The 27746-nt window shown below is 43.0% G+C and overlaps 1 protein-coding gene across 4 annotated transcripts in view; it reads left to right on the plus strand.

Moving 5' to 3' along the window:
- Positions 1-27746, plus strand: part of nags (N-acetylglutamate synthase) — a 70094-nt gene that overhangs the window by 22062 nt on the left and 20286 nt on the right. For 2 of the 4 annotated variants that reach the window (XR_005458178.1, XM_038779112.1), the window contains exons 3-5: positions 1136-1349; positions 4669-4758; positions 10413-10593. Coding sequence is in view for 3 of the 4 variants with exons in the window: in XM_038779112.1 (XP_038635040.1) it covers positions 1136-1349; positions 4669-4758; positions 10413-10593 (485 nt within the window). In the remaining variant the exon portion in view is untranslated. Of the gene's footprint in view, positions 1-1135; positions 1350-4668; positions 4759-4982; positions 5031-10412; positions 10594-27746 lie in introns of all 4 variants that reach the window. The other 2 variants (XM_038779113.1, XM_038779114.1) reach the window with 2 other exon arrangements.

Below are 27746 nucleotides of genomic sequence, written 5' to 3' on the forward strand. Positions count from 1 at the left end.
GAAGTTAAAGACGTTGGTGGGAAAGGATTGTTTTTTTTACAGTTGGAACGGAGACCGGAGCTCATACCTGCAAAGTGCTTGTTTTCTATTTGATTAATTGTTTGTTATTTTGGTCCGTCCTTTTGGTATATTGTAAACGTTTTGTTTGCACTGAGATTAGGACTATAAATAAACACCATTGCACGGCATGTTTTGCCATCATCAATCTATGCTTTGCCGTCAACAATCTATATAATTTTTAGCCCACCCTCGGGCCTCCATTACCCTGACCCAAACCTGGGGTGTGACAACGTCCATAAAGATATTCATTCACATTCAAGAGATGGAATATTTAGCCTAAATAGGGGCATTGCAAGACCTTGTGTTACATTTCTTCAACGTTCTTATATATTTCTTCAATGTTCTTATATAACAGACATGAGTAAGCCATTCAACCACCCAATCACATTCCACCATTCAGTTAGATTACAGCAGACCTGTATCGTAATTCCACTTGCTCAACTTGGTGCCATATCCCTCAGTTAAATTTGTACCCAGCAAGAATCTGTCAATCTCAGTTCTGAAATTTTCAATTGACCTGTAACCTGAACAACCTTTTTGGAGGAGCAAGTTACAGATTTCTAACTACCCTTTGTGTAAAGAAGTACTTTAGGACTTTGCCAATGAATGGCCTGTCTCTCATTTAAGGTTATGCCCCCTTGTTCTTAACCTCTCCACCAGAGGAAATAGTTTCTCCATACATACCCCATAAAAACACTTAATAGTTTTCATTTAATTTACATGCATTTTACAATAATGGCGTTCAAGGGGCCTTTTGGCCTATTTCTATTTTTTTTTGGAAATTTTTAGAGTACCCAATTAATTTTTTCCAATACAATTTCGCGTGGCCAATCCACCTACCCTACACATCTTTGGGTTGTGGGAGCGAAACCCACGCAAACACTGGGAGAATGTGCAAACTCCTCACGGACAGTGACCCAGAGCCGGGATTGAACCTGGGACCTCAGTGCCGTGAGACAGCAGTGCTAACCACTGCACCACCATGCTGCCCTCCTATTTCATATGTTCTTTGACTGCTAACTGTGTTCAAAGGACTAAAGTAGCAATAGGATTGACTCTGATTTCTATTGTCTAGTTTTGGGAACGTAGTTTCAGTGGAGGAAAATCTGTTAAATTGGAGCGTGGAGTCGGGACACATTCCTATCATCTGCTCTGTGGGAGAGACCCATGATGGACAATTGGTGCTTCTCAATTCCTTGGGTGTCACAGCGACTATTGCCAAGTTGATGCAACCCCTGAAAGTGATGTTTCTGAACAATTCAGGAGGTATTCAGGATTGTGAGAAAAAGGTGAGTAAAAGCACTTTTCTTTGCTCATTCTGGAAACATGTTACTTCATGACCTCTTGTAGAGGATAGATAATTAGGTTGACATTTGTGTGAAAATGGTCTCTTTTATTAAATCACTGCAAAACACACCGGGGGGGGGGGGGGGGGGGTGCAGAAAATCCCACCCACTAGCATCTCCTCTACCCTTTAGCTTTGTCCCACTTCCAAGTCTACCCATGTAAGTAAACCTGATGTCGGTCTGAACCCTCTACACCCTTTCTCTCTCTCTACCAACCCGGAGTTGCTGCAGAAATCCTTTTCAGTCCTTGCTGCCCTCCAAGCTGCAATAACGTTCCTCCCACGGCCAAGTGCTCAGTAGAGCCCTGAACAGGCAAGAGTTCTAGACCATGAGATGACGTACAGTTTATCGCCTCCTTCCCCACCCCAACATTGGGCCACCCTCCTTGGGGGAGCAAAAGCCAACATTACAAGTAAGAAGGGTGAAATAAAAAGCACAAGCGAAGGTAATGGGCATTGGAGGAGATATTCTGGTGCATGGAGTACAGCCACACACTATGTGGGTGGGAGATCCAAACCAAATAATAAGTATTTGTTGGATCAGGATGCAACTTTTCAATACCAGAAGCTACCCTTGAAAGTCAGGAACCAAAAACTAAAAAGAGACCGCATTAAACCCTGACAAATATTTGATAGTATAACGAATTTTATCACAGAATACTTGGAACTGTTGTCTTCTAAACTCTTCCGACTTGTCCAAAGATAATAAATGAATGTTTCAGCAGGATTTGTGCTGTATTGGAGGTAGTGGGGCCAATTTAAAGCATTTAGCTGAGGCAGCTGAATATAGAGTGGATCAGAACGTGACCCTTTCATCTCTAGTACCAGCTTCGGATTTTCACTGGGTTGGCCCCTCTAAGCAGTTTCAGATAATAGCCTGGGGCAAGAATAACTTAATATTTGTCTGCAATAGGAATCATTGTAACGTGACATTCTACCATTAAGAACAGAAAATTCCTAACAATTCCTCATCCTCTCGTTGTAGAATAACAGACCTGTTGATTGCTATCTCTGATGTGGCTCTGCTTTTCATTACTGTAGAAGGAAAGTGTGGGTGGAGTATTTGTAGTGTTGAATACTCCTTCATATTAACATTGGAGACTCTGAAATGGTAGCATGTGACATTAAAATATGAATGCTAACAAAATGTGATTGCTTGAATTTCCTTTCTCCATTATTTTTGAAGTGGAGGTAGCCGATTTATTTTAACTTGAAACAGAATGCAAATTATACATGAATGCATTAAGCTTTTACATGTTGAGCCATATCAGCTTCTGGTATTAAAAACATGCTCCTTGGGAAATCTTTTTTTTTTGCACATTTCCAGCCATTCATTTTTAAGCGTCTTTCTGCAGCTGCTCAACGCCAAGAGTTTTGCAATAGTAATTGAAGATCCCATAAAGCAACAAAACCAAAGATGGAATAAAGAAAATCTTCTGTAGCTTTGATCAGTGTTTCTTCCTACAAAATTCAATGGTTGGCAAGAGAACTAATATATATATAGAAATGTCAAAGTTACAGTGAAAAAACAAGGCATGTATCCCAACCAGGCAACGCTGTTAGTTCTAATCCCAGTTGCCCATTTTATTTCCAAACCCCTTCAACCCTTTTTCCTCCATCCATCCGATCCAGACTCATCTTCTGAGTTGACGTGGTTCCTGGCTCAACCAACAACGCTAGAAATGAGTTTCAAATGTTCACAGCTTTCTGTGCAAGAAGGTTTCTCCTGTTACAAATCTCTTAGCATTTATGTGCGCCACCGTGGCCCCTCGTGCTTGACTCTTCAATGATTTGAAACGATCTACTCTTCTCTCCCTTATAAACATCATAATTTTAAATACTTTATTTATTGGCCCGTAATCTTTTTGCATGTTTGTATTATCATTTCCAGGTGACATCCTAGTGAATCTGGGTTGTAACCCCTATAAAATCTTAATGGCCCTCATAAAGCCTGGAATCTTTGAGGCCTTATCAGCTTTTATATAGACTAACCATATTCTCTTAATTTTTATATTCTATTCCTCAATTTACTTTCTTTTAACCCTATCAACCTGAGGTGCTCTCTTTATTGTCTTGTTTACCTGCGACCCTAAATCCCCCTACTCTTCCACAACACTGAGCCTACTTCCATGGCTATTAGTGTATCACCCCATACTTGTAGCAAATTCCATCTCTCACATTTTAGCCCCTCTTGCCATCTTCTCGTTATCTCTTTGCATCTTCCTTTAGTCTTCTCAGGAACTATACTTTCTCTTCTGCAAACTTCAACATCATTCCAACTGGGGAATCTCTCCAAATTATTCATGTGCACAACAAATAGAAATGGCTGCCGAATTGAACACTAGAGGAAGCCAGTGCCTAATCCCAACTGCTCTTCTGAAATACTCCCATTAATTCCTACTCCAATGTTCTTTGCTCCTGCCTATTTCCATACTCTTTACTGTGGTCCAGTCTTGTGCACAACGTTACTAGTGAAGCAACCAGAACAAACTAAGCTATGATTTTTCGGCCACTAGCAACACAAAGCAGTATGGCAGCACAGAGGAGTTGTGTAACGTTACTGAAATTGGCATTTATGGGAACACTGGTTAGATGAGGGTCTTGTGTGTACTGAAAGTAGTTCCTAACACTTTCCTTGTACTTTAATTAACAGTGGTGCATTGATTTGTTTTGTTTGTGGATATTGATAGCACCCGTCAGGAACCTGGATTTCAACAAACCCGGATGAAAGCGTGCTCTCTCTGACTGTAAAGATCCCATGTGGAATGGGTCTGGCTGTCTCATCCCAATTTCTGGTTGAGAAAGACCCATACCACAAAAAAGCCAACAATTTGGCACTAAATTTCCAAATCATTTGGAGATCATAAAAATGGCTGGTGTGGAAAGTGTAGTTGGACTGATAGCACATTGTTCAGGAAGAGTAAAGGGAGCTTTACTCTGCATCTGACTATACCATATGTGACGTTTGCTAGCATCGGGAACAGGAATTAGGAAAGTATTGCATTATCCAATTTTATCAGCACCGACGTCCCTCATTTTGAAGAGCACGCCAATTCAGCAAAGCATATTTAATAATGCAGATTTTCCCAGTTTGTGTAATCAGGTATTCATAACCAGCACATCATGGGGGCCCCCAGCAGTACATCTGGGAGAGTGGCCATAGCTGTTTGTGAAAGGTGACTCCCTTGGCATTGCCAGTTTCAGATACTCTTCTGCAGCTGGCCTGCATTAGACAAGAAGACCTCATTGTAATTGTTTTTCAGTTTCGTCGTTCTCAATGCGCTGCCTCAAGTGCCAATGGGTGTTTTCAACGTCGAATCTCTCTTGGTAACAGATGTGTGGAGACCCTTCAGGTAGGTTGGTGGAGTTGATTTTGGCACCAGCCCGTTAAGAAGATGGTTGGACATGTACCCAATGTCTTCCCTGGTAAACCTGCTGCTATTGGCAGAGGTGGACTTGTCCCTTTTGCGGAAGATCAAGTCCGATCACTTTTAAACACAGGCCAATGTATTTATAACAGATCCCTAGAGGCTTTTATATTATTACTTATTATTGTATTTTTTTCCAAACCCATGAGATCCACAGCGGCAGTTCGTTGGAGCACCAAATCTCAGTTGTCCATAAGGTGAGACACCAGGTCAAAAATGAGCAAGTTCTCCCTGCCAACACTGAGGGAAATCTGAAGGAAAGCAGTCAGTACAGAACAAGATTTGGGGATGCCTAACAAGCTTGGCTGCTGTCTTTCCCAAATTGCATGGACAACAAATTTACCCTTGTAGTAAACAAGTTAAATCCACAGATCAAAATCCAATTCAATGATTTTAAAATGCTTTATTGGTGTTTGAATTAGAACAGATTATCTGGGCAGGGTGGGTATAGAGGGATATGGGCCAAATGTGGGCAAGTAGGATTAGCTTTGTGATAGAAACTGGGCAGCATGGACAAGCTGGGCCAAAGGGCCTGTTTCCATGCTGTCAACATCTATGACTCTATCATATAGACCAGAAGATGATTGAGAGCAAGTACCAAAGCAGCTATTTATTTACTTACCAATTTTAATTTGTAAGTTTCCCTTTGTGCCCTCTTACATTTTGTCTGAACCCCTCTCTCTGCCCTCAATGGTGCATGACAGCTGCCTTGAGAAAACATTTCTGGTATTCTCTTTTTTTTTCTCTCTGTGGTGACACACCTCAGTCATGTTCATCAACTGCAGCAATTTGAGATCAGGAACCCGCTGCGTGAGGACCTCGCGAACATCTCTTACTTTCCTAGATAGGAGCTATAAAAAAGAAGGATTTTAAAGGAGTCTCAATTTCAACACAACCAAGACGCTAAGGAAAGGGTGAGGTTTTCGTGACAATTCACTTGAGAACCTCGGGGAAACAAGGGGAGTAATGACTTGTGCGGATAAGAATGATTACCGGAGAAAGAGCCAGAGAGTTTGAGGTCAATAAAGTGTCGTTATTGCATCTCAAAAAGGGCAGAGCCAGGTGATCACTTAAAAATAAAATTGTCATTTTGTCACTCAAAACTCCACTGTTAAATACTTGACTGCGACTACCGGAGTCCAAATTCCACCTTAATTTACTCAGTCAGTTTACTGTATCCAGGAGCTGATTCCAGTGGCTCCATTGAATTATTATTGGTGTTCTGCTCCAAAAACTAGGATGTATTGCACTTACTGCAGGGAAATTACTTTGTGAGCTAATTAAGAGATCATCTGTCTCTGTTGTTGTAGTTCATTCAAAATGCACAGTAAGATTGACGTGAGACCCTGATGGGTGCAAGGATTTCCTTGTTTTTCTCCCTGGACTAAGGTAGAAGCTGTTCTGCCATGTCAGATTGCATTCAGTATTCATTGTGCAGTGCATCTGCAATAGTCACACTTGGATTGTAATTCCCAAGCTAACATTTCACCTACTTCTGAAGGACCTGGGATCAAGATCCCAATATTTGAATTCAATGGCTATCATTAAACCCAAGGCAGTATATCTAAATCATATGGATCATCATTTAAAAGATGGACCAGACGCCCACAAGATGGTTCAAGCTCTGTGCAGTTGTGGGTGCTCCAACGTGCTACAGGAGTGAGCTTTGGGACTGTAAATCCTCATCATTGAGCGCATCGGTCATGGTTTTGCAGGGAATTTGAATGGAACTGAGCAATTCCTGCATGAAAGGTTGGAGAAAAACCTGCCCAGAACCTAAGATACAGGAGTAGGCCATTTGACCTGTTGAGCCTGCTCCGTCATTCAATAAGATCAGGGATGATCTGTTTGTGGCCTGAAGTCCACTTTCCTGCCTACCCCTCAATAACCATCGATTCCCTTGATCAAGAACATATCTAACTCGGCCTTGAATATATTCAATGACCCAGCGTCCACCACTTTCTGAGGAACTGAATTTCCAAAGATTAGTGACCCTCTGACAGAAAATTCCTCCTCATTTCTATCTTAAAAACCCCTTTATTTTGAAACTGTCCCCCTGTTCTAGATTTCCCCCACACAAACAACCTCTCAACATATTCCATGTCAAGCCCCCTCAATATTTGATATGTTTCAGTAAGATCACCTTTCATTCTTCTAAAAGTCGGATATAGGTCTAACCTGCTAACCTCATAAGACAACCCTTTCATCTACGGAATCAACCTAGCAAGCCTTCTTTGAACTGCCTTCAATGCAAGTATATCACTCCTTGGATAAGGAGACAAAAAACTGTATGCAATTTTTTTGGTGCAGTCTCACCGATACCTTGTACATTTGTAGCAATACTTCCTTACTTCATCCCCCTTACAATTGGTCTTCCTAATGACTTGCTCTACCTTCATGCTAAGTCGTCTTACACAGTTCCTACACATCATCTCCTACCTGCTATCAGGATGACCACGTGCCCCTCAACAGTCTAATTTATGGGGACCTACATTAAATGAAGAAAATACATGGACTGCAATCCCCATTCAGTTTATAAAATTATTCATAATTTCTTTTCTCATTCAGACTACCTACTTTCTCTTCTTTTTAAAGGTGGTCTCTTTTTCCTCCCACCCCCAACTGAATGGGTTACATCACAGCTAGACCTCCCAGTACAACCGACCCTCTACAACCCCCAGGCCTCTACCAGGGCTGCACTTAACACTGGGTACAAGGCAGATACCATTCACTTGCTGTGTTCATTCACCTGCTTTTAAAGAAGTATCTCTTGCTGCCTCAACATGACAAATACATTTGAAAAAAAGCAACAACCTTTAATGTAATCCATAATTCCTAACACTTCACATAAATTGGTTGATATTAACTAATTAGGGAGCTATTTTATCATGACTATAAGGAATTGATGTTTGTTACAGAAGTGAGTTTTGTGGGGCCTACCTAAAGTGAAATGAGCACGATGGCCACAGTCATTTGCTTGTGATCTTGGCAGCCCACCATTTCCCTCCATACATTTTGTGGTTGGAACCCAGTCCAATGCCAACAAGTGCTCTTTGCATGTGCCTTTTAAAGTCCTCTCTAGTTTCCGTGTGTTTATTTGTGTGACTTCATTTTGGCATTCTTTTGTGTGCTGATTAAGTCAATGAGGTACGGGTTGGTTACTGAGGTCGAACATGTAGAATGTGACAGTTGTTTTTGTAGTGGCCAAGCTCCTATTACAAGCAAATGAAGTGGATGTAATGGCTGGACGCTTGGCTGAGGCAGCATTGTGCATGTGATGTGCATGGTTGAGATATTGTATTAGATTTTTGAACAAACAAAATTTATATTTCTCAACGATCATGTCTTGTTATACTAAATATCAATGATATGCCCTTGACATTATGATCATACATCAATCTGATATTAATGTTTTACATACACTACATAGAGCTACTAGAATTCCTACAGTATAGAAGGAGGCCATTGGGCCCATCGAGTCTGCACCGATTCCCGTCTGCATCAACTCTCCGAACGATCACTCTACCTAGGCACCTAATCCATAACCTAAGCTACACATCTTTGGTGACTAAGGGGCAATTTAGCTTGTCCAATCCATTTAACATGCACATCTTTGAAACTGGAGACCCAGAGGGAGTGCGCACACGCACTTCATTAAATGATACATCAGATAACACACACACACACTTCTTTAAATTATACAGCAGATAATGCAAAGAAAAGTAAATCGATGCTGCAAGTTCACAGTGCTATTACATATATTCACTCAAGTTAAAGTAAGCATCTGATTACCAAAATGTGTACCGAATGCATAAAAAAGATGCTCCTTACACATAGAATGTCATGTTAACAATGGTGACAATTGGACAGAAATAATTAAACTTCCCATAAAATATATTGACAAATTTGTAATTGGAAGATCGATGAGTAAGGAGCGCAGAATTCTATGTGGTCAATGGAATCGAATTGGTACAGACAGCAGAGACACTGGATGGTGTCATCGGACCATTCTGTATAATTTTCAAACCTGTGGATTTCTCTGTATTGCTTTGAAGTTTACTACGTGGTGATTCGTTAGATTGTCAATCTGTCCAATGAAAATGGGCATAGGACATATCTCCAGCAAAGAAATGTTCTATATTGGCATCTTCAACTGTGATTCTACTCAGTTGAGAGTTCCTGCCTTGGAGTATCTATCACTTGTCCCAACCAATGACACCATTCCATGAATGAATTTTGGGTGAAAAAAAACCTGCTGAGGAAGTGAAAACTTCAAACTGAAACGCAGTTATCTGTGAGCCATTTTAAAATTCCGTGGTTTCCAAGAGGTCCACCAGAATGCCTGCCAAACTCTCTTCTTTGCTGCCTCTGAAACACAAAGGACAGTCTAGCTCCAATGTGCCTCCTGTCAGAATAAAGTTGCATAAAGGAAAACGGTCCCGAGTTTGGGCTTTAGTCTTACATTGAAGTAGTTGCATATACATATACAAAATACTTCAGAATGGTTCTGGCTCAACTATAAGATCAATCTTGGACACTCATTCTACTTGTTTGTTACATTTAGAAAACATACCTTTCAAAAGTCCCCTTGGTTATTGGTGAATCTTATGAAGCAATTGGAATCATAGAATCCCTACATTGCAGAAGGAGTTTGCACCGGCCCCTGCATTGATAGAGCATCCTATCTAGGCCCCCGCCATAATCCCTGTAACCCCACCTAACCTTTTTACAATTTAGCGTGACCAATTCACCTAACCCGCACATCGTTGGACTGTGGGAGGAAACCGGAGCACCCAGAGGAAACCCACACAGACACTGGGAGAATGTGCAAACTCCACACTGACAGTCGCCCGAGGTCAGAATCGAACTCGGGTCCCTGAAGCTGTGATGCAGCAGTGTTAACCACTGTGCCACAGTTCCGCTCTTTACTTTCATGTTTTACCCTTTAAAAGCCAGTCTCTTTGCTTTGTGCTCTCTCTTCTCTAACTGCCTAATCTGTGAGGACCACACTAACACTTCAATCCAAGTGGATAGATATGCCAAAACTGCTTCCTGTAAGACAAATATTGCAATTTCCTCCTTCCTAAATTCGTCACCTAATCTATAAATTACTGCCCAGTGTCTATATGGCAGTATTGAGCCAGTATATTCCTGGGAGAATGGGGTGATTTCAAAACTAGTGATTTGGTAAGCGTGGCTTTTTTTGAAAACCTGGGAAACAGCAGCCTCCACAGACTCAAACTGACAATTGCATTGTACAGCACACAAACAAAAGAATTCACACTCCAGAACAACATTCCCTGATTTATCCAAACCATAATGGACAACTCCATTGCAGCTCTCACACCCACGTTCTGCCTCAGTTAGAATCATAGAATTCCTACAGAGCAGAAGGAGGCCATTTGGCCCATCGGGTCTGCACCGGCCCTCTGAAAGAGCACTCCACCTAACGCACACAGCTTGGGGTTGTTATCCTATAAGACCTGTCCTATAAGGTTGCAAGACCAATGTATTCATGTGAGTCTCCATATCAGTACCTTTCTTGATGATTGATAAGCATGTTCTTTTGCACGGTGCAGGTTGTGGGGCAGGTCAATCTTCCGTCCGACCTAGACCTTCTTTCAAATACAAACTGGATTAGTCAGAAAGAGGAAGAGAAAACAAAAGTGATAACAGATCTCCTCAATCACATGCCATCAGAATCGTCGGCTGTCATCACTTCTGCCAACACCATACTCACAGAGCTCTTCAGCCACAAAGGTACCATTCTGCCATTTAAGATTCTTGCTGTATTTTAGACATTAATAAATTATATCGGAAATATTCAAAACTAGTCAGTCAATTAAATGACATGCTATGGGTTTTACATGCAAAAATTAGATTCAGCATTGTGGCACTGCTGCCTGACGGCGCCAGGGACCCGGGTTCAATTCCGGGTGACTGTGTAGAATTTGCACTTCCTCCCCGTGTCTGCGTGGGTTTCCTCCGGGTGCTCCGGTTTCCTCCCACAGTCCAAAGATGTGCAGGTTATGTGAATTGGCCATCCTAAGTTGCCCCTTAGTGTCCAAAGGTTAGGTGGGGTTATGGGGATAGGGCCGGGGAGTGGGCCTAGGCAGGGTACACGTTCCAAGGGGTCGTGGCAGACATGATGTGCTGGATGGCCTCCTTTTGCACCATAGGTTCTGCACTGTAGACATTCTATGATATAGATTCTAGTATTTATTGTACAATTACTCAAACATTCCGAGAATCAACAACACAGAAATAGACCATTCAGCCTATGTCGCTGTTTATTTTTCCCACACACGTTTCCTCCATTTTTAATTATCTCTGCTTGTATAATGTCTGTTTGAAGTGTTCATTGAAGTGTGGTCGGCGTGGTTTCAATGGGCCGAATAGCCTCCTTCTGCACTGTAGGGATTCTATGGATAGTAGACGTAATAACAACAGCAGCAACTGACAACTGCACGGGGCAAGGAACCATCAGATTGGTGGGTCCCATGTCAGTGAAATATACCAAAACTCACTGTGTGGAAAGCACCAATTTTAGCCCTAACCCTAACCAATTTCTAAAGAGAGAAAACAGGAGATAAATCAATAAACAGTTGTCAAATTATCTTGTGGTTAGCATCAAAGCTTGAATGTTGGAGAAGGAAATAAAAGATGTGGCAGTAAATGGACTCAACCATGTCCTGCAAAAGTGAATTGAAGCTAGATGCATCATGATTTCCCTGTGAAATAGAGGGAGGAGGGCAGCATGTTTGAAGCTTAGGCGAAACATGAAAGATATGTTCTGAGGATCAATGACCAGGACATTGTAGATAAATATAGATAAGTTGGGTTGTAATGGAGTGAGTGTACAATTGTAAGGTTCAAGCTTAGAAGAATATCTTGTGATGAAACAAACCTTTTTCTGGACCTTATCCTGTTGCTGAACAAAAGTGCTATTAGAATCTCCTTAGATCATAAAGCAGTTTTCAATTCTAGGAACGGATTGATCACTCCTGTTCATTGAGCTACTGATCTAGTAATATCTCATTTTTCAAATTCTCATCCCTATGTTTAAACTCAACCATAGTCTTGTCCCCCCTCTCTATATCTGTAACTTCATCCAGCCCTGCAACACTCCCAAGAACTTTGTATTCCTCCACTTTTTCTCTTTTGTACATCCCACTTTCTGTTCTTGTCACCACTCGTGACCTTGCCTTCAGCATTCTGGGCCGAAATTTCTCCACCTCTCCTCTTGCTTAAAATAGTTCCTTGAAAACCAAGATTTTGCCGAGGTCTCCCAATATCTCCTTCAGTGGTTTGATGGTAAGTATTCTCTGATAACTCCTTGGGAGGAGAAAATAAGTTTTTGGCACAAAACAACAACCATGGGACGGAAGCAGAGCACAGCGGGCCGCTCTAGGACTGCTTTCCCCAGTGTCTCAAGCATCGACAGTGCCATCCACACGTCTCACTACAGCCATTACCGAACTGGCGATGGAGGAGGTGGCCCCACCACGGTCAGCATAGTGGGAGGCATGGAGCCGCCTCATCTGTTTGGGCTGTACGGCGAAGGTGGTGGTGGCAGGGTGGCGATGGTGCCAAGCACGGCAGTGGGGGAAATGCAGGAGCTCCTGGCAGCGATGGTGGGTATGATTACCAGGAGTCGGGAGGAGGAGGAGGGCTGTGCACTCGGGAGCTACAGCTCTACCTGGGCTTGAGGGTGGCATCACTGTCTGACTCTCTGCCACTTCACCTGGCGCCATGCTTGTTCAACATAGCGGTTTCAAGTTCCCAATTTGTTCAAAATCTGCAACTTCCAACGAGATAGAGATAAACTTTATAATATGTCTCAGCAAACCACAATTCTCCTACAATGGTGGTGTCATAACTCCTCATGTGAAACCTTAGTGCTTGAATTCTGAGATTACGTTCCGCGGAACATGACGATTCTCTGCAAGTTCTCCCCCACAGATCGTCTTCCTGCATCTTTTATAATTGTTATTTATAGCATGTTCTATGTAATAATCTTTATTAGTGTCACAAGTAAGTTTACATTAACACTGCAATGAAGTTACTGTGAAAATCCCCTAGTCGCCACACTCCGGCACCTGTTCGGGTACACAGAGGGAGAATTCATGTCCAATTCACATAACAAGAATGTCTTTTGGGACTTGTTGGAGGAAACTGGAGCGTCTGGAGGAAACCTACGCAGACACTGGGAGAACCTGTAGACTCTGCACAGACAGTGATCCAAGCTGGGAATCGAAACAGGGTCTCTGGTGCTGTGAAACAATGGTGCTAACCATTGTGCTACTGTGCTGCCCATTATTCATGTATGGAGCGATTTGCCTGGACTGTACGCAGAACAATACTTTTCACTGTGCCTTGGTACACTGGACAATAAATAAATAAATAAATAAATAAAGTAGGAAAGAAAACTAGCCTTTCTTTCATGCTTCCCTTCAAGTCTGTTCTGAAGAATTTAGACAGACAGCTTTGGTAAACAACCAAAAAATATAGAGACTTCAGAGGAGTAGGTAGGTAGCAATTGGTGCTTCAATAAAACTACATTCATCGAGTCCAATTGTGGACTCGTAGAAGTTATGAGTAATAACAAGGCTGGATTCAGGGTATTTCAGGCAGATTTAAGGTGCTGTGTGGAACAATCAGATGTTAGGATATCGCAGCATCATCATAGTTAACACATTTAAACATCATTTTGTATTGTTCAGTAATCAATAATTCACATTGAATGGAAATGTAAAAAATTCAGACACCTAAATCGAAGTTCCATACTGAGCAAAAAATTCTAAATTGTTACTTCAATGAGACAAACATTCCTAATGGTACAAACCAATTCCCATCTCCACTTATCCCACACCTTGCTGGGTTTTTATGAAGGACAAGTGGTTGCACTTGCTGAGCTACCTTTTGTGAGCACTTTTTAGTTCTGCGTTCCTTCACCAGCTCCACTTATGTTTGTTTGGAAAGCCATTTTTGTTGACTCATCGTGTAATTACTAAACCATTCTTGGTAGCCTGCCAAGGTTATTTGGCGTCACAAATCCAGTTTGGCCATGAGGTACCTGCCTCTGACGCCTTACTTCCAAGCTTGGAATTCAATGGTTCTGTGCATACCATCTCCTCCAGCACATCCAACGCCTGCTCTTTTGAAACCTTGGGCTTTTCATTCTAATAAGGATACTTTCTACACAACTATCTGATGATTGTGTACGCAGAACATTCACATTTGTCTACATAGGGGTAATGGGTTTAACTTTTAATAGGTTGATACTAATTGTCAGTGTGCTATAAATGATTAGTGGTATAATTGTATGTTATCAGAATGATTGCATCAGCATGTTGAATAACTAAGGAGAGAAGGTCAAATGGATTTTGGCACAAAGGCAGTAGAAAACCCACCACAAATTGTCCTATTGTTCACTGGGAAACGAACACCACAATTGTTTTGTCAAAATAAAAAAGTGTTGAATTTGCAGTTGAAGTTTCTAGTTTTAACTCTGCTCACCAAGGAATCTGGTTGTGCAAGCTATTTGCAGGAAGTAAATGTATACTATGCGAGCAATAATTGGTGACCAGAACTCTGTACGTTAATGACTTTCTGTGTGAACTCCAAGGTGTTGTCTGCATTGGACCCATTTGTTCTGTGGCACTCTAATCCTCAACTGCCCATCTACCCCTGCAAAGCTCCAAAGCTCTTTTATGCTGAAGTGCTTTTGTGGCAAATTAACTCGTGCTTCCAAGTAACATATGGTACTCATCGTCTCCTATGTCCAGGACTGATTTATGTATTATTTGCCATGCACTAACGGGCTATTTCCTCATGTCAACCTAACAGCTTCTTTCCAACGTGGAGCACTCCGGGATAGTTTCCTTACTCTATTTTGGGGGAGAGAACTTTTTTTTTTTTAAATTGTAATATTAACTAAAATGGATACTTGCGCAAATCCAACTAATCGTCGAACGTTGAGAAATCTCACATGGGCATTGTGCGAAATCAGGTTTGTTTATTTTAATAGCTCCTCTTGGTATCTCGCCGTCAGAACTTGTTACTGATGATTCCTGTGGAATGCACTCAAACATTTGTTTTGTGTACTCCATTTCACGGATTTTTAAAGAAGACTAGAATAGCTCTAAACACAGGCTGGATCTTACGGCCCGCCGATGGACGTGATTTCGGCAAGGAGCATGTAAAATATGATGGGTGGCTATCACCTCTTCTCATCTGGTCCTCAATACTGTTACATAGAAACATAAATAGAAGCAGGAGGAGGCCATTCGGCCCTTCGAGCCTGCTCCACCATTCATTATGACCATGGCTGATCATCAAGTTCAATACCCTGACCCTGCCTTCCCCTCCATATCCCTTTACCCCCAAGAGCTATCTATTTTCTTCTTGAAGTTACACAACGTTTTGGACTCAACCATTTTTTGTGGCAGTAAATGCCACAGATTCACCACTCTCTGGGTGAAAAAAATTCTCCTCACCTTAGTCCTGAAAGGTTTACCTCCTTATCCTCAAAATATGGCCCCTAGTTCTGGGCTCCCCCACCATCAGCAACATTCTTTCTGAATCTACCCTGTCTAGAACTTTCTAAGTTTCTGAGATTCCCACGCTCTTCTAAACTTCAATGAATATAACCCTAACTGACTTAGTCTCTCCTCCGATGACAGTCCAGCTATCCCAGCCTGGTAAAGCTTTGCTGCACTCTCTCCATAGTAAGAACATCCTTCGTCAGATAAGGACACAAAACATGCACACAATACTCCAGGTGTGGCCTCACCAATGCCCTATACAATTGCAGTAAAACATCCCTATTCCAATCCTCTCGCTATAACTATAGGAATAGGAATGTTTTATTGCATTTGTATTGGGCATTGCCGCCTTTACTGCCTGCTGAGCTGCGCACTTACTTTCAGCGACTGATGCATTAATCCAAGGTCTCGCTGAGTATCCACCTCTCTCCGTGTACACCAATTCAAATAATAATCTGCCGTCCTATTTTTGCTACCCAAGTGGATAACCTCACATTTATCCACATTATACTGCATCTGCCATGCATGTGCCCACTCACTCAGACTGGCCAAATCTCGCTGAAGCATCTCTGCGATCCCTCACGGTCCACCCTCCTACCCAATTTTGTATCATCTGCAAATTTGGAGATAATACATTTAGTTCCCTCGTCCAAATCATTAATATATAATGTGAATAGTTGAGGTCCTAGCACAGATGCCTGCGGTACCCCACTAGTAACCGTCTGCCAACCAACGTTTTGCTTCCGGTCTGCTAACCAGCTTTCTATCCATCTCAAGACACCACTCACAATCCCATGCGCTTAAACTTTACAAATGTAATCTGCTATGTGATACCTTGTCGAAAACCTTCTGAAAGACTTGAATAAACCACATCAACCAGTTCTCCCTGGTCAACTCTACTAGTTACATCTTCAAAGAATTCCAGTAGATTTGTTGAGCATGATTTTCCTTTCGTAAATCCATGCTGACTGTCTGATTATACCACTGTTTTCCAAATGCTGTGCTATGAAATCCTTGATAATGGACTCTAGCAACTTTCCTACTAACAACGTTAGGCTCACTGGGTCTGTGATTCCCTGAATTCTCTCTACCTCCCTTTTTGCATAGCGGGGTTTTATTAGCTACCTCCCTCCGATCAGTAGGAACTATTTCAGAGTCCGAAGGATTTTGGGAAATGACCACCAATGGAACTACTATTCCTAAGGTCCCTTAAGTACTTTGGGATGAAGATTATCAGGTCCTGGAGATTTATCCACCTTCAATCCCATTAATTCTTCCCCCCCCCACCCCAAGCCATTAGCTACTAATACTAATTTCCTTCAGCTCCTCACTAAAACTAGAACTTCCGGTACATTATTCAAGTCTTTCTTTGTGAAAACAGAAACCAAGTATGAATTTAGTTCCTCAACTATTTCTTTGCCTGTTAAGAATCCCCCCTGTTTCAGTCTGTAAGGGACCTACATTAATTTTTAATCAATCTTTTTCTCTTTACATACATATAGAAACTTTTACACTTAGTTTTTATGTTCCCCACTAGCTTACTTTCGTATTGTATTTCCCCCATCTTAATCGATCCCTTGGTCCGCCTTTGCTGAATTTTAAATTGTTCCCAATCAAGTCTATTGCTTTTTCTGGCTAATTTGTATACCTCTTCATTGAATCTAATACTATCTACTCTTGCGCCAAATAGCAATAAACAAGTTTTGGAGTTCACCTATTCGTTCCTTGAATGCCTGCCATCGCCTGTCCACTGTCCTTCCTTTCAGTAATGTTTTCAAGTCCATCATAGCCAACTCATGACTCGTACTACGTAGTTACCGTTATTGAGATTCAGGACCCTAGTCTGAGAATCGACTACCTCACCATCCACCTTGATAAAGAATTCTATCATATTATGGTCATTCATCCCCAAGGGCTCTCTCAGAACTAGATTGCCAATTGATCCTTTCTCATTGCACAACACCCAGTTCAAGATGATCTTTTCCCTTGTTGGTTCCTCAATGTACTGATCCAGAAAACCATCCCGTATACACTCCAGAAATTCCTCCTGTGACTAATTTGACTCAACCAATTTATATGCAGGTTAAAGTCACCCATAATCAGAGATGTTTCTTTATCACATGCATCTGGGGCAGCAGGGTAGCATGGTGGTTAGCATAAATGCTTCACAGCTCCAGGGTCCCAGGTTCGATTCCCGGCTGGGTCACTGTCTGTGTGGAGTCTGCACGTCCTCCCCCTGTGTGCGTGGGTTTCCTCCGGGTGCTCCGGTTTCCTCCCACAGTCCAAAGATGTGCGGGTTAGGTGGATTGGCCATGCTAAATTGCCCATAGTGTCCTAATAAAAGTAAGGTTAAGGGGGGGGGGTTGTTGGGTTACGGGTATAGGGTGGATACGTGGGTTTGAGTAGGGTGATCATGGCTCGGCACAACATTGAGGGCCGAAGGGCCTGTTCTGTGCTGTACTGTTCTATGTTCTATCTCTGATTTCCTGTCTGATGACATCCCGAACATTATCACTGCAGTTTGGTAATCTGTATACCACCCTGATGAATGTTTTCTGTTATGCTGTTTCTAAACTCTACCTATGCAGATTCCACATTGTCTGTGCTAATATCTTTCCTCAATATTGGACCAATATTTTCTTTAATCAACAATACAACTCCCACTACCTTTTCCTTTCTGTCTGTCCTTGCAAACTGAATAGCCCTCATCCTTATCTAAGGAAAGATATATTGACATTGGAGGCAGTCCTTAAATTTCTAAACTTCTGTCTGTAGGTATCTGGCACGAGTTCATATGCAGTTAAAATGTCTTTTCTCACCTCATCATAATCTCTAGATATCTCCTCTGATAGTGATGCAAACACTTCTCTTGCACTACCTACTCACTTTGTTGATCCAACAATAACCGCCTGGTTTTTAGCCAGTTCAATTGCTTAGCCACTTTCTCATATGAGATTTTTTTAAAAAGGCTTCCCTATCTTTCTCATCAAACTTTAACAGTGCTTGAATATATTTAAACATATCCCCACTAGGCTTTTGACTAAGAAGTGTTAATCCTTCCTCTAACCTTCCCTTACTGTCTACCTATAACTCCAACATTTTAAGTTGATATTCTCCTTCCTTTCAATGCCCTCTCCTTCATTTCCATTTTGTGAAGCTCATTTCCATTTTGTGAAGCTCAAAGTTTTTCTTTACAATTTACTTTTTTCTCGTCTCATTGCCTCCCTCTCTCTCTTTCCTTTGCTTCTGCCATTGCCTTTCTCTCCTCTTTCTTCTAAATCAATCTATCCCACTTGTGATTGAATCTTGGCCAATTCCATTGATTCATTCTATGCCTCTGGCAAATTTAAATGCTGAGCTATCGCTGTAATTATCTCCACTTTCTTTGCCTCTCCAGGTACAGTCAACTGCAGTTTGTTCGCCAAATCCAAAAGCTTTGTTTTAACCACTTTTTGTAAACCACTCCGAGTGACCTCTTCCTCACCCAGGAAATTCATAGCCACTGAAAGAGCCATTTTTAAGTCACCCCCTATTTAAACTTCAGAATTCAACACCTGAAAGAAGGCACCAAACCCTCACAAGCGAACCTTGGAATTATTGTTTCTAATCCTGGACGAGCCCCCCCGATTTCTGTTATGGTACCCAGACCAAACCCCAATTTATTTTGGAAAACCAGACACGACCCCAACAATTTTTTTTTAAATTTTAAACTGTGACGAAAGGATACTTCACTCTGGGAGGGATTCCACTGGCACCGAGGAATATTTTATATTCAAACAAACATTATTAATAATGCACAATTTACCCCATTAGCATCCAAGAAAAACAGCTTTCCAATTAACAGCTGAACGGTTCTAAAACAAAGAATAAAGGTCTTTGAGCTTGCTTTCCCATCTACTACTAAAATTTCAATTAAGCAAAGTCCACACATACAGATCAAGTGCCACTTATAACTAAAATTAACACTCGGTGTCTATGCATAAAGTCCTTGGGAAAGAAGCTTTCAGAAGTCAGCCTGAGAAACACACCTCCTTTCCTCAGAATCCAGAGCAGACTCCAAAACTAAAAACTACATACACACAGACAGGCCTTAAACTAAAAATAGACCTATCCCCTCCCACAAGTGCCATCACAGACTGCCTAACTGTTAACCCCTTCATCACAGCTTTAGCAAACATAGAACATAGAACAGTACAGCACAGAACAGGCCCTTCGGCCCTCGATGTTGTGCCGAGCCATGATCACCCTACTCAAACCCACGTATCCACCCTATACCCGTCCTATAATCTGAATCCCTAATGTAAGTTTTAATAACATTGACGCAAAATACAATACATATTTTTAAAATTCCTACATTCATCACACCGTAGAGAGAAAACCATTTTGAGTTGTATGTTTCTTTAGAGCTAATGAGAGGGAGAAAAGTTATGGGCTTTATACTGTTTAAGAGGGAGTAGAGCAGTGGAAGCAGAGTAGAAGGACATGGGTAGGTGCGAACTAGGAGAGATTTGACAAAGATGTTATGGACATAAGGCAACGGGAGTGTTAAAGACTAAAGAAGGTGCTGATGGTGGCATAAAGGTAAGCTAGCAGAATGTGTTAATAGCAGAACAAAAGTCAGTGTTCTCGGAAAGGGCTGTTTAGCTCACAGGGCTAATCGCTGGCTTTGAAAGCAGACCAAGGCAAGCCAGCAGCACGGTTCAATTCCCGTAACAGCCTCCCTGAACAGGCGCTGGAATGTGGCGACTAGGGGCTTTTCACAGTAACTTCATTGAAGCCTACTCGTGACAATAAGCGATTTTAATTTAATTAATTTAAAGCAAAAGTGAAACAAGTGACAGGTGGCCCTGAGGCGGAGTGGGGAGGGGTGCGGCCTTGGGACAAAGAAAATGAGATTTAAAAAGGTGATCTAGATGGGGACGAGAGTTCACGGTCTGAAGTTGTTGAAGTCAATCCAGAAGACTGTAAAGTGCCCAATCGGAAAATTAGATGCTGTTCCTCCGGTTTGTGTTGGGTTTCATTCGAAGATTGCAGCAGGCCATGTGGGAATGTGATCGAGATGGTGAGTTGAAATGGCAACGCAACAGGAAAGTCGGGGTTATGCTTGCGGACTGACTGATAAGTATTCCACGAAACGGTCACTCAATCTGCGTTTAGTCTCCCCAATGTAGAAGAGACCACATTGGGAGTAGCGAATACAGTCGACCAGACTGAAGGGGATGCAAGTGAATTGTTGCTTAACCTGATTGAGTGTTTGGTGATACCCCACAAAAAGACAGGCATAACTGGGGGTACCCATAGCCACACCTTTTATTTGTAAGTCCTGAAGTGAGACTTGAACCCAGAACTTCTGATCCACAGGTAAGGAACATAAAATCTCCCTACTAGTAATATGCAGATGCCAAAGGAAAGTAATTGTTATAAACATTAATTTCACTTAATATTTCATATTTTTCTCAATGTGTGTTGTATTTCACGTGAGCATATTTATAGTTAGTTCAGTGTTGTTGACACGTCTTCTGGTATGTGAATATTCTCAGCTGATTTAAGGGTAGCTTTTGTGGAGTAGGAGGTATGAAATCCTATTCTTCTGGGAATCTCAAAGCCAATTAAGCAGAAGACAATTGGAAAAGCTGCCTCCAGACAATAATCTCCAAAGGGCCACTTGTAACACAGTGCAGATTATTGGTAGGGCCGCAAAGAAAAGCTATTGGGCCATTAACTAACCCACATCACACACACAAGGTAATGGAGCAAAGATATGAGATTTGAACATTTTGCAGTCCCTGCGCAAGCTCTTTCATCACAATGACATTATCGGGTTGTGTTGCATTCCATATTTATTCAAGATTTTTCCTCTACATTGGACTGCAAGCAGCCAGCTTCTCTTATCTGTTTGATTAGAATGTCAAGATAAACTAATGTTCCACACACAGAACCAGATTTGGTTATTGTTACAGAAAGTTTATCATTTAATTTTTCTACTATTACGTGTACTTTTCAATGGACAAAGGAATCGGAAGTACAATATCAAAATCTGTGGATGACTTCAGACTGAGGAAGAATAACAAAATGCAAACATTAACAAAAGACTTGTAAATAGCATTTATGATTGACGAATAATGATGCCATCTACTTGGAAAATAGTTCAAATGAAGCAAAGGCGCTGAGGAACTTCAGAAATAGATTTCCAAATCATTAGGAGGAGCTATGCATATTAACAAAGCCATCAGAATGCATACCAAGCACTATAGCTCATTTCTGGAGGAATAGAATTCAAAAGAGAATTTAAATTACATTTACAGAGAATGGGCACTTGGGACTTCTGCGCGCAGTTCTGTGCTTGGCATTAGATAAAAGGTACAGAGGCACTGGAGAAGGTGCAGAAAGGTTGATAATAGAATGGAGAGGTTATAAATATCAGGAAACACTGAACAGGCGGGGATTTCTTTTTTTTCTTCAGCAAAGACGAGATCGAGAGCTGAGCTCACTGAGGGATTTCAAATTGTGAAGGGGTTTGATATGATACTCGTGAATAAATACAATAAGGAATCCAGGAGTAGCTTCTTCATTCAGAATGGTTAGAATTGATACATGGAGATCAATAGCGTAGATGCATGTAAATGGAATCTAAATAGGGGGTGGGATTCGCCGATGCCGAAATCCCATTCGGCAATCGGCTGGGGAATTCCCTTTCACTACCAAATCGGGGACGGTGCCGCTTTCACGATGCTCCGCCCCCTCCAAAGCGACTTACTCTAGGAGTGCGCCGTGCAGCGTATCGACTGCCTCAGGACGTTGCCTGAGGCCCTCTCCCCAATGCTCCGCACCCGACTGGCCGGGTTTCAAACGGTGTGGGTCGCGTGTGGTCGGGAACTCAGCGTAGCGGCTGTGGACTCAGTCCAGCACCGCCACAATCGGGGACAGCTGATCCGCAGGCAGTGGGGACTTTGCCAGGGACTGGGGCCACTGGGGGGGGGGGGGGGGGGGGGGGGGGGGGTGGTCTGGGATGTGCGAGCCGGTCATGGGGGGGGGGGCACTAATTTGCAGGCCGGGTCCGCGAGCGCCTGGCGCCATGTGCATGACACAGCCGCTGCAGGCTGCCACCATGCGCATGCGTGACCACAGACCCGGCAATTCTCCGGCCGTATCAACAGCCAGAGCCAGGTGCTCTACGCTGCAGGCATGCTAGCCCCCAGCCAAATGGAGGATCGGTGGCGTTTTACACAATGTTCGGGCATAAAGGCCACCGTTCCCACGCCGGCGTGAGGACATCGCCTCACAATTGGAGAATCCAGCCAGGGTATATGAAGAAATAGAAAGATCTATTGATGGTGTTATGGGTCAAGGTATAACAACTCAAGTGTATTATGGAATCCACCTGACAGACAACCTTTATGTTCAATTTGGCTAAGAAGAGCACGAGCCTGCCTTTCAGGTGTTATTCAACGGACTTCTTCGGTGCTTTTAATTTTAAAAAAGCTTTATATTAAGAATTGTTAACATTTGTATAAACACACACAGCAAGAATTTTTATCAACTACAAACATAAGACCCCACACAGCTACATCAATTTTTATGTATGACCCTTAATGAATTCCTCCTTAACTGTTGTAATTCAATAACAAAATCCAAGTAAAACCAAAAAACCCTTTTCAAAGGCGTGGCCCAGCACGCAGCATTGTCACTGACATAAAACTGTTATCGATACTCTGTTTCCCCTTTTCAAACAGCAGATTTGAATTCCTTCCAGAAAGCAATTATCTCTGTTAAGTTACCAGGTTTATGGGCCAGGGTTTAGAGAACCCCAAAGTGTATCATGGAGTTCACCTGACCCACAGCTTTTACTAGATTGTGGTATGGGGAGCACACGACCCACTCTACAGGTGTGGTAGAGCAGAAATGGAAAAGTATTTTTTAAAGCAACACTGTTTATTCTATGAACTCAAGTTAACTTTTTTTAAACAGTGAACACCTTAGCAACCATTAATTCAAATACAACCCCCAAAGACTACAATACTAGGTAAACCTTTAAGCTTTCCTTTTAATAGCCATACGACTTAAAAACAAAACCTTTAATCAGAAGCACATCAGGTTAAAGTCACTACTGAAAACATTTATAATTCTGAATTCATCAATTGATCAAGAGAGAGTCTTTTGATGGCAGAGAGAACAGCAATGCCCCTGCTTGGTCTGGCTTCAACTCCAACACTGAAAACGAAACTAAAACACACCCTGCAGCCTGCTCAAAAATGAAAGTAAAAAGTTGACACAGCCCAGCTCCACCCACTCTCTGACATCACTGCAGTAGTAAACACCCGTTTCCTGAAGGTGGTACTCACTAGAGATATTTATATACACACCCATTTATAAACACCCAGTTCTTGAAGGTACTCTCACATGACACAAGTAGTCTGGAAAAACTTAAAATGAAGATAAGGAGGCAGGCCAAAAAAAGTCTGTTCTCTGACTGAGTCCACAGCAGCCCAAATGTGAAAGCGAAACCAAAAGAAACCTCCCAGAGCCACAGCCCAGCTCCACCCACAAGATGACATCATTGAAGCCATGTGATGAGGCAAAAACCTTAAACGTTGTCGGCTAATTGTACTGAATCCTTTATGCAACATGTAGCACTCTTTGCACTCTGTCGGAACTATTTCTTCACATTCAATTCCTATGCTTCACATTCTGCTTCTACACATCAAAGAGCAGTAGTTCTGGTCTACAAACATGTCTGACTTTTAATTGAAGTGTGAAGCAAATGCGCAAAAAGGTTAAATGCCAATCTCAGCCTGTGTAACTGATGGATTGATATTTCAAGTGATATTCTCAAAATCTTTGGTCTGCCTAATTCTATGCAGTGGAAAGATTTAAAGATATAATGATATTACAATTCTATGACTTGCACATACATAGGCCAGTCTATGATCTGGTAGACAAGGCTTGATTAATGTGACTCGGTCGCACTCCTATGATCCGCATCCACTCAGCTGCTTTTACCCAAAGAATCAAGGCCATGGAGTCCCAGTATCTCCCTCTTGAATGATCGGTTCTTGGAGTCGTATGTTTCTTGAGTAATTCTCTGAAACCTCTCCTCCTTCCCTGAGAAAATACTGGGGTGGTAATGTTTTTTTATAACCGTTGTGTTGAGGGGAGAGGATGATTGCTTGGAATTCGTGACTCTTAATGGCAAATGTTAACGTGGCGTGCACAAAAAACAGGCCCATTTAAATTGCTCATTTGTTTCTTGTCCAGTTGTGGAGAGAGTGAAATAGCTTTTTTCAGCCGTAGATCGAGTGGGTGTTAGATTTACCACCTCACTTACTGGCTGCATGAACAACAACTTGCATTTATTTATAGCGCCTTTAACATGGTGGGCAATGAAATGAAATGAAAATCGCTTATTGTCACGAGTAGGCTTCAAATGAAGTTGCTGTGAAAAGCCCCTAGTCGCCACATTCCGGCGCCTGTTCGGGGGGGCTGTTACGGGAATCGAACCGTGCTGCTGGCCTGCTTTCAAAGCCAGCGATTTAGCCCTGTGCTAAACAGCCCCTAGCTCCCCTTTAATCGGCCTCCTCAGTTGGTTGCAAAAAAAAGGTTTTATTTTCTGCGTAGATGCCTTTAATGTGAATGTATTTACAGTTTAACGTGGAGCCGATCAAACCAGGTTTTTCTGAGACAAAGGAAGAACACTTTTGTTAACACAGAATTTATAGTGCAGAAGGAGGCCATTCGGTGCATAGAGTCTGCACCGGCCCTTGGAAAGAGCACCCTACCTAAGCCCACACATCCACCCTACCCCGTAACCCCACCTTACCTTTTTTGGACACTAAGGGCAATTTATCATGGCCAATCCACCTACCCCTGCACACCTTTGGACTGTGGGAGGAAACCGGAGCGCCCGGAGAAAATCCACGCTGACACAGGTGTTGTGTTATGTAATTTGGAACAAGCTGCCACTTGATGCAGTTTTGAGTAAAAGATGCTCCAGACTTTGAAGTGAGTTCAATGTGTTTTATTGAACTATTAGCACGGTTCTTAATGAGTTTGACTCTCTGCTAATCTAAATGTAATAACTCAGTCTAACTGAAGCAGCCTTGCTCTAAGCCACGTGCTGGGGTGTAATGCTGAGGATACACCCTGTCTCACTCTGTATATGTTGGTCTGTGGAAAGAGGCGGGGTGTGAGTGCCTCATCTCTTTTGATCTCTAGTGAGATACCACCCCTAAGTGTCCTGACTGCTCATTGGTTGTGTCCTATTCTATGTGTTTATTAGCTGCATGTTTGCATATCATGACATCGCCCCTTTTTTATGTTTTGTTGGTGTATGTGAATGTATTTACATGTGAATGAGTCTGTCTAACGTGACTGACGCAGGACAACAGAACAGAGCAAACAAAACAAATGTTTACAAGTCCAGTCTCTCTGAGGCTTGCATCTGATCCTGGTCGACCGCCGGAGAGCTGGTGGAGGGGATGACTGCGCCTTGACAGGCAGGATGGAAGCCTGACTGGTGGTGCGAGGCATCAGGAGGTAGCAATTCAACATATGGAAATGGAGGAGAAAGTGGTTGCGGGCAGGCAACTTTGCGCAGTGCCCGTCGAATCCTTTGCACAATGGAGCCATCAGCTATACGTACAACATAAGAGCGGGGCACGGCCTGTCGAACAACGACAGCCGGGGCAGACCACCCACCATCCGGTATCTGGATCCTGACAGTGTCTGCCGGGGATAGCACAGCCAGATCAGTGGCATGGGTATCATAGCCCTGCTTTTGACAGTCTCGGAGCTGCTGCATCTTCTGCAGCACTGGGAGGTGATCCAGGTATCTGGCTGTAAGCGTCGTCCGCAGGTCCCTGTTCATCAGGAGTTGAGCCGGCAACATGCCAGTGGACAATGGAGTCGCCCTGTACACGAGCAGTGAACGGTGTATGTTGGAAGTAGAGTCCGTGGCCTTGCAGATGAGCTGTTTCACAATGTGCATCCCTTTCTCGACTTTTCCATTGGACTGCCGATTAGTGCGGACTGGAGGTGACATGCTGGAAATTGTATGACCTGGCAAATGTGGACCATTCTCGACTGTTAAAGCATTGTCGCTCATGACGGTGATTGGGATGCTATGCCTTGAGAACGTCTCCTTACAGGCTTTGATGATGGTCCAAGAGGTGAGCTCCGGGAGTTTCAGCACCTCAGGGTAATTCGAGAAATAGTCAATGATCAATACGTAGTCGCGACCATTCACATGAAAGAGGTCGATGCCAACCTTGGACCAGGGAGAGGTCACTATGTCATGCTGTTGGAGGGTCTCCTTGCTCTGTGCTGGCAGGAACGGCTGACAGGTACACCGTTCAGGATCATGTTCGTGATGTCCTGGCTGATGCCGGGCCAGTAGACAGCTTGCCGGGCTCTGCATCTGCACTTCAACGCCCAGGTGTCCCTCATTAATCTGGCGCAGCACCAAGCTCTGGAGACTGAGCGGAATGACAATCCTGTCCACCTTGAGGAGGATACCATCAATCACCATTGGGTCATCCTTCACATCGTACAATTGTGGGCACTGCCCTTTCTGCCAGCCATTGGTGAGGTTGTGGATGACGCGCCGCAAGAGGGGGTCCTTGGCTGTCTCATCACGGATGCAAACTACCTTCTCATCTGTCGCTGGGAGAGTGCTAGCACAAAACTGCACCTGCGATTCAATGTGCTGGATGATCTTCAGCGGCTCACTGGGCAAGGTGACGGAGTGGGACAATGCATCAGCGATGATGAGCTCCTTGCCAGGTGTGTACACCAAGTTAGTCATACCTCCCAAGTTTAAGCAGGATTCTCTGCAACCGAGGCATCATGTCGTTTAGGTTCTTGTGGATGATGTGGACCAGAGGCCTATGATCCGTCTCGACAGTGAATGTCGGCAGGCCGCAGACATAATCATGAAATTTGAGGATGCCGGTGAGAAGACCCAAGCACTCCTTCTCAATCTGTGCATATCTGGTCTCAGTGGGCATCATCGCCCTTGATGCGTAGGCTACTGGTGCCCAGGATGATGTGTCACCTCGTTGAAGCAACACCGCACTGATGCCATCCTGACTGGCATCTGTGGATGTCTTTGTCTCCCAGTCCAGGTCGAAGAATGCCAGGACTGGTGCAGTGGTGAGCTTGGCTTTCAGCTCCAGCCACTCTGTCTGGTGTGCCGCCTTCCACTCAAAGGCAGTTGACTTTTTCACCAGGTTGCGTAGGGCCGTGGTGTGTGCGGCCATGTTTGGAATGAACTTGCCCAGAACATTGACCATACCCAAGAAGCGCAGCACCGCCTTTTTGTCCTCTGGGACCTTCAGCGCCTCTATGGCCTTGATTGTGTCTGGGCACACG

This window comes from Scyliorhinus canicula, chromosome 19 (assembly GCF_902713615.1).
Source record: "Scyliorhinus canicula chromosome 19, sScyCan1.1, whole genome shotgun sequence".
NCBI lineage: Eukaryota > Metazoa > Chordata > Chondrichthyes > Carcharhiniformes > Scyliorhinidae > Scyliorhinus > Scyliorhinus canicula.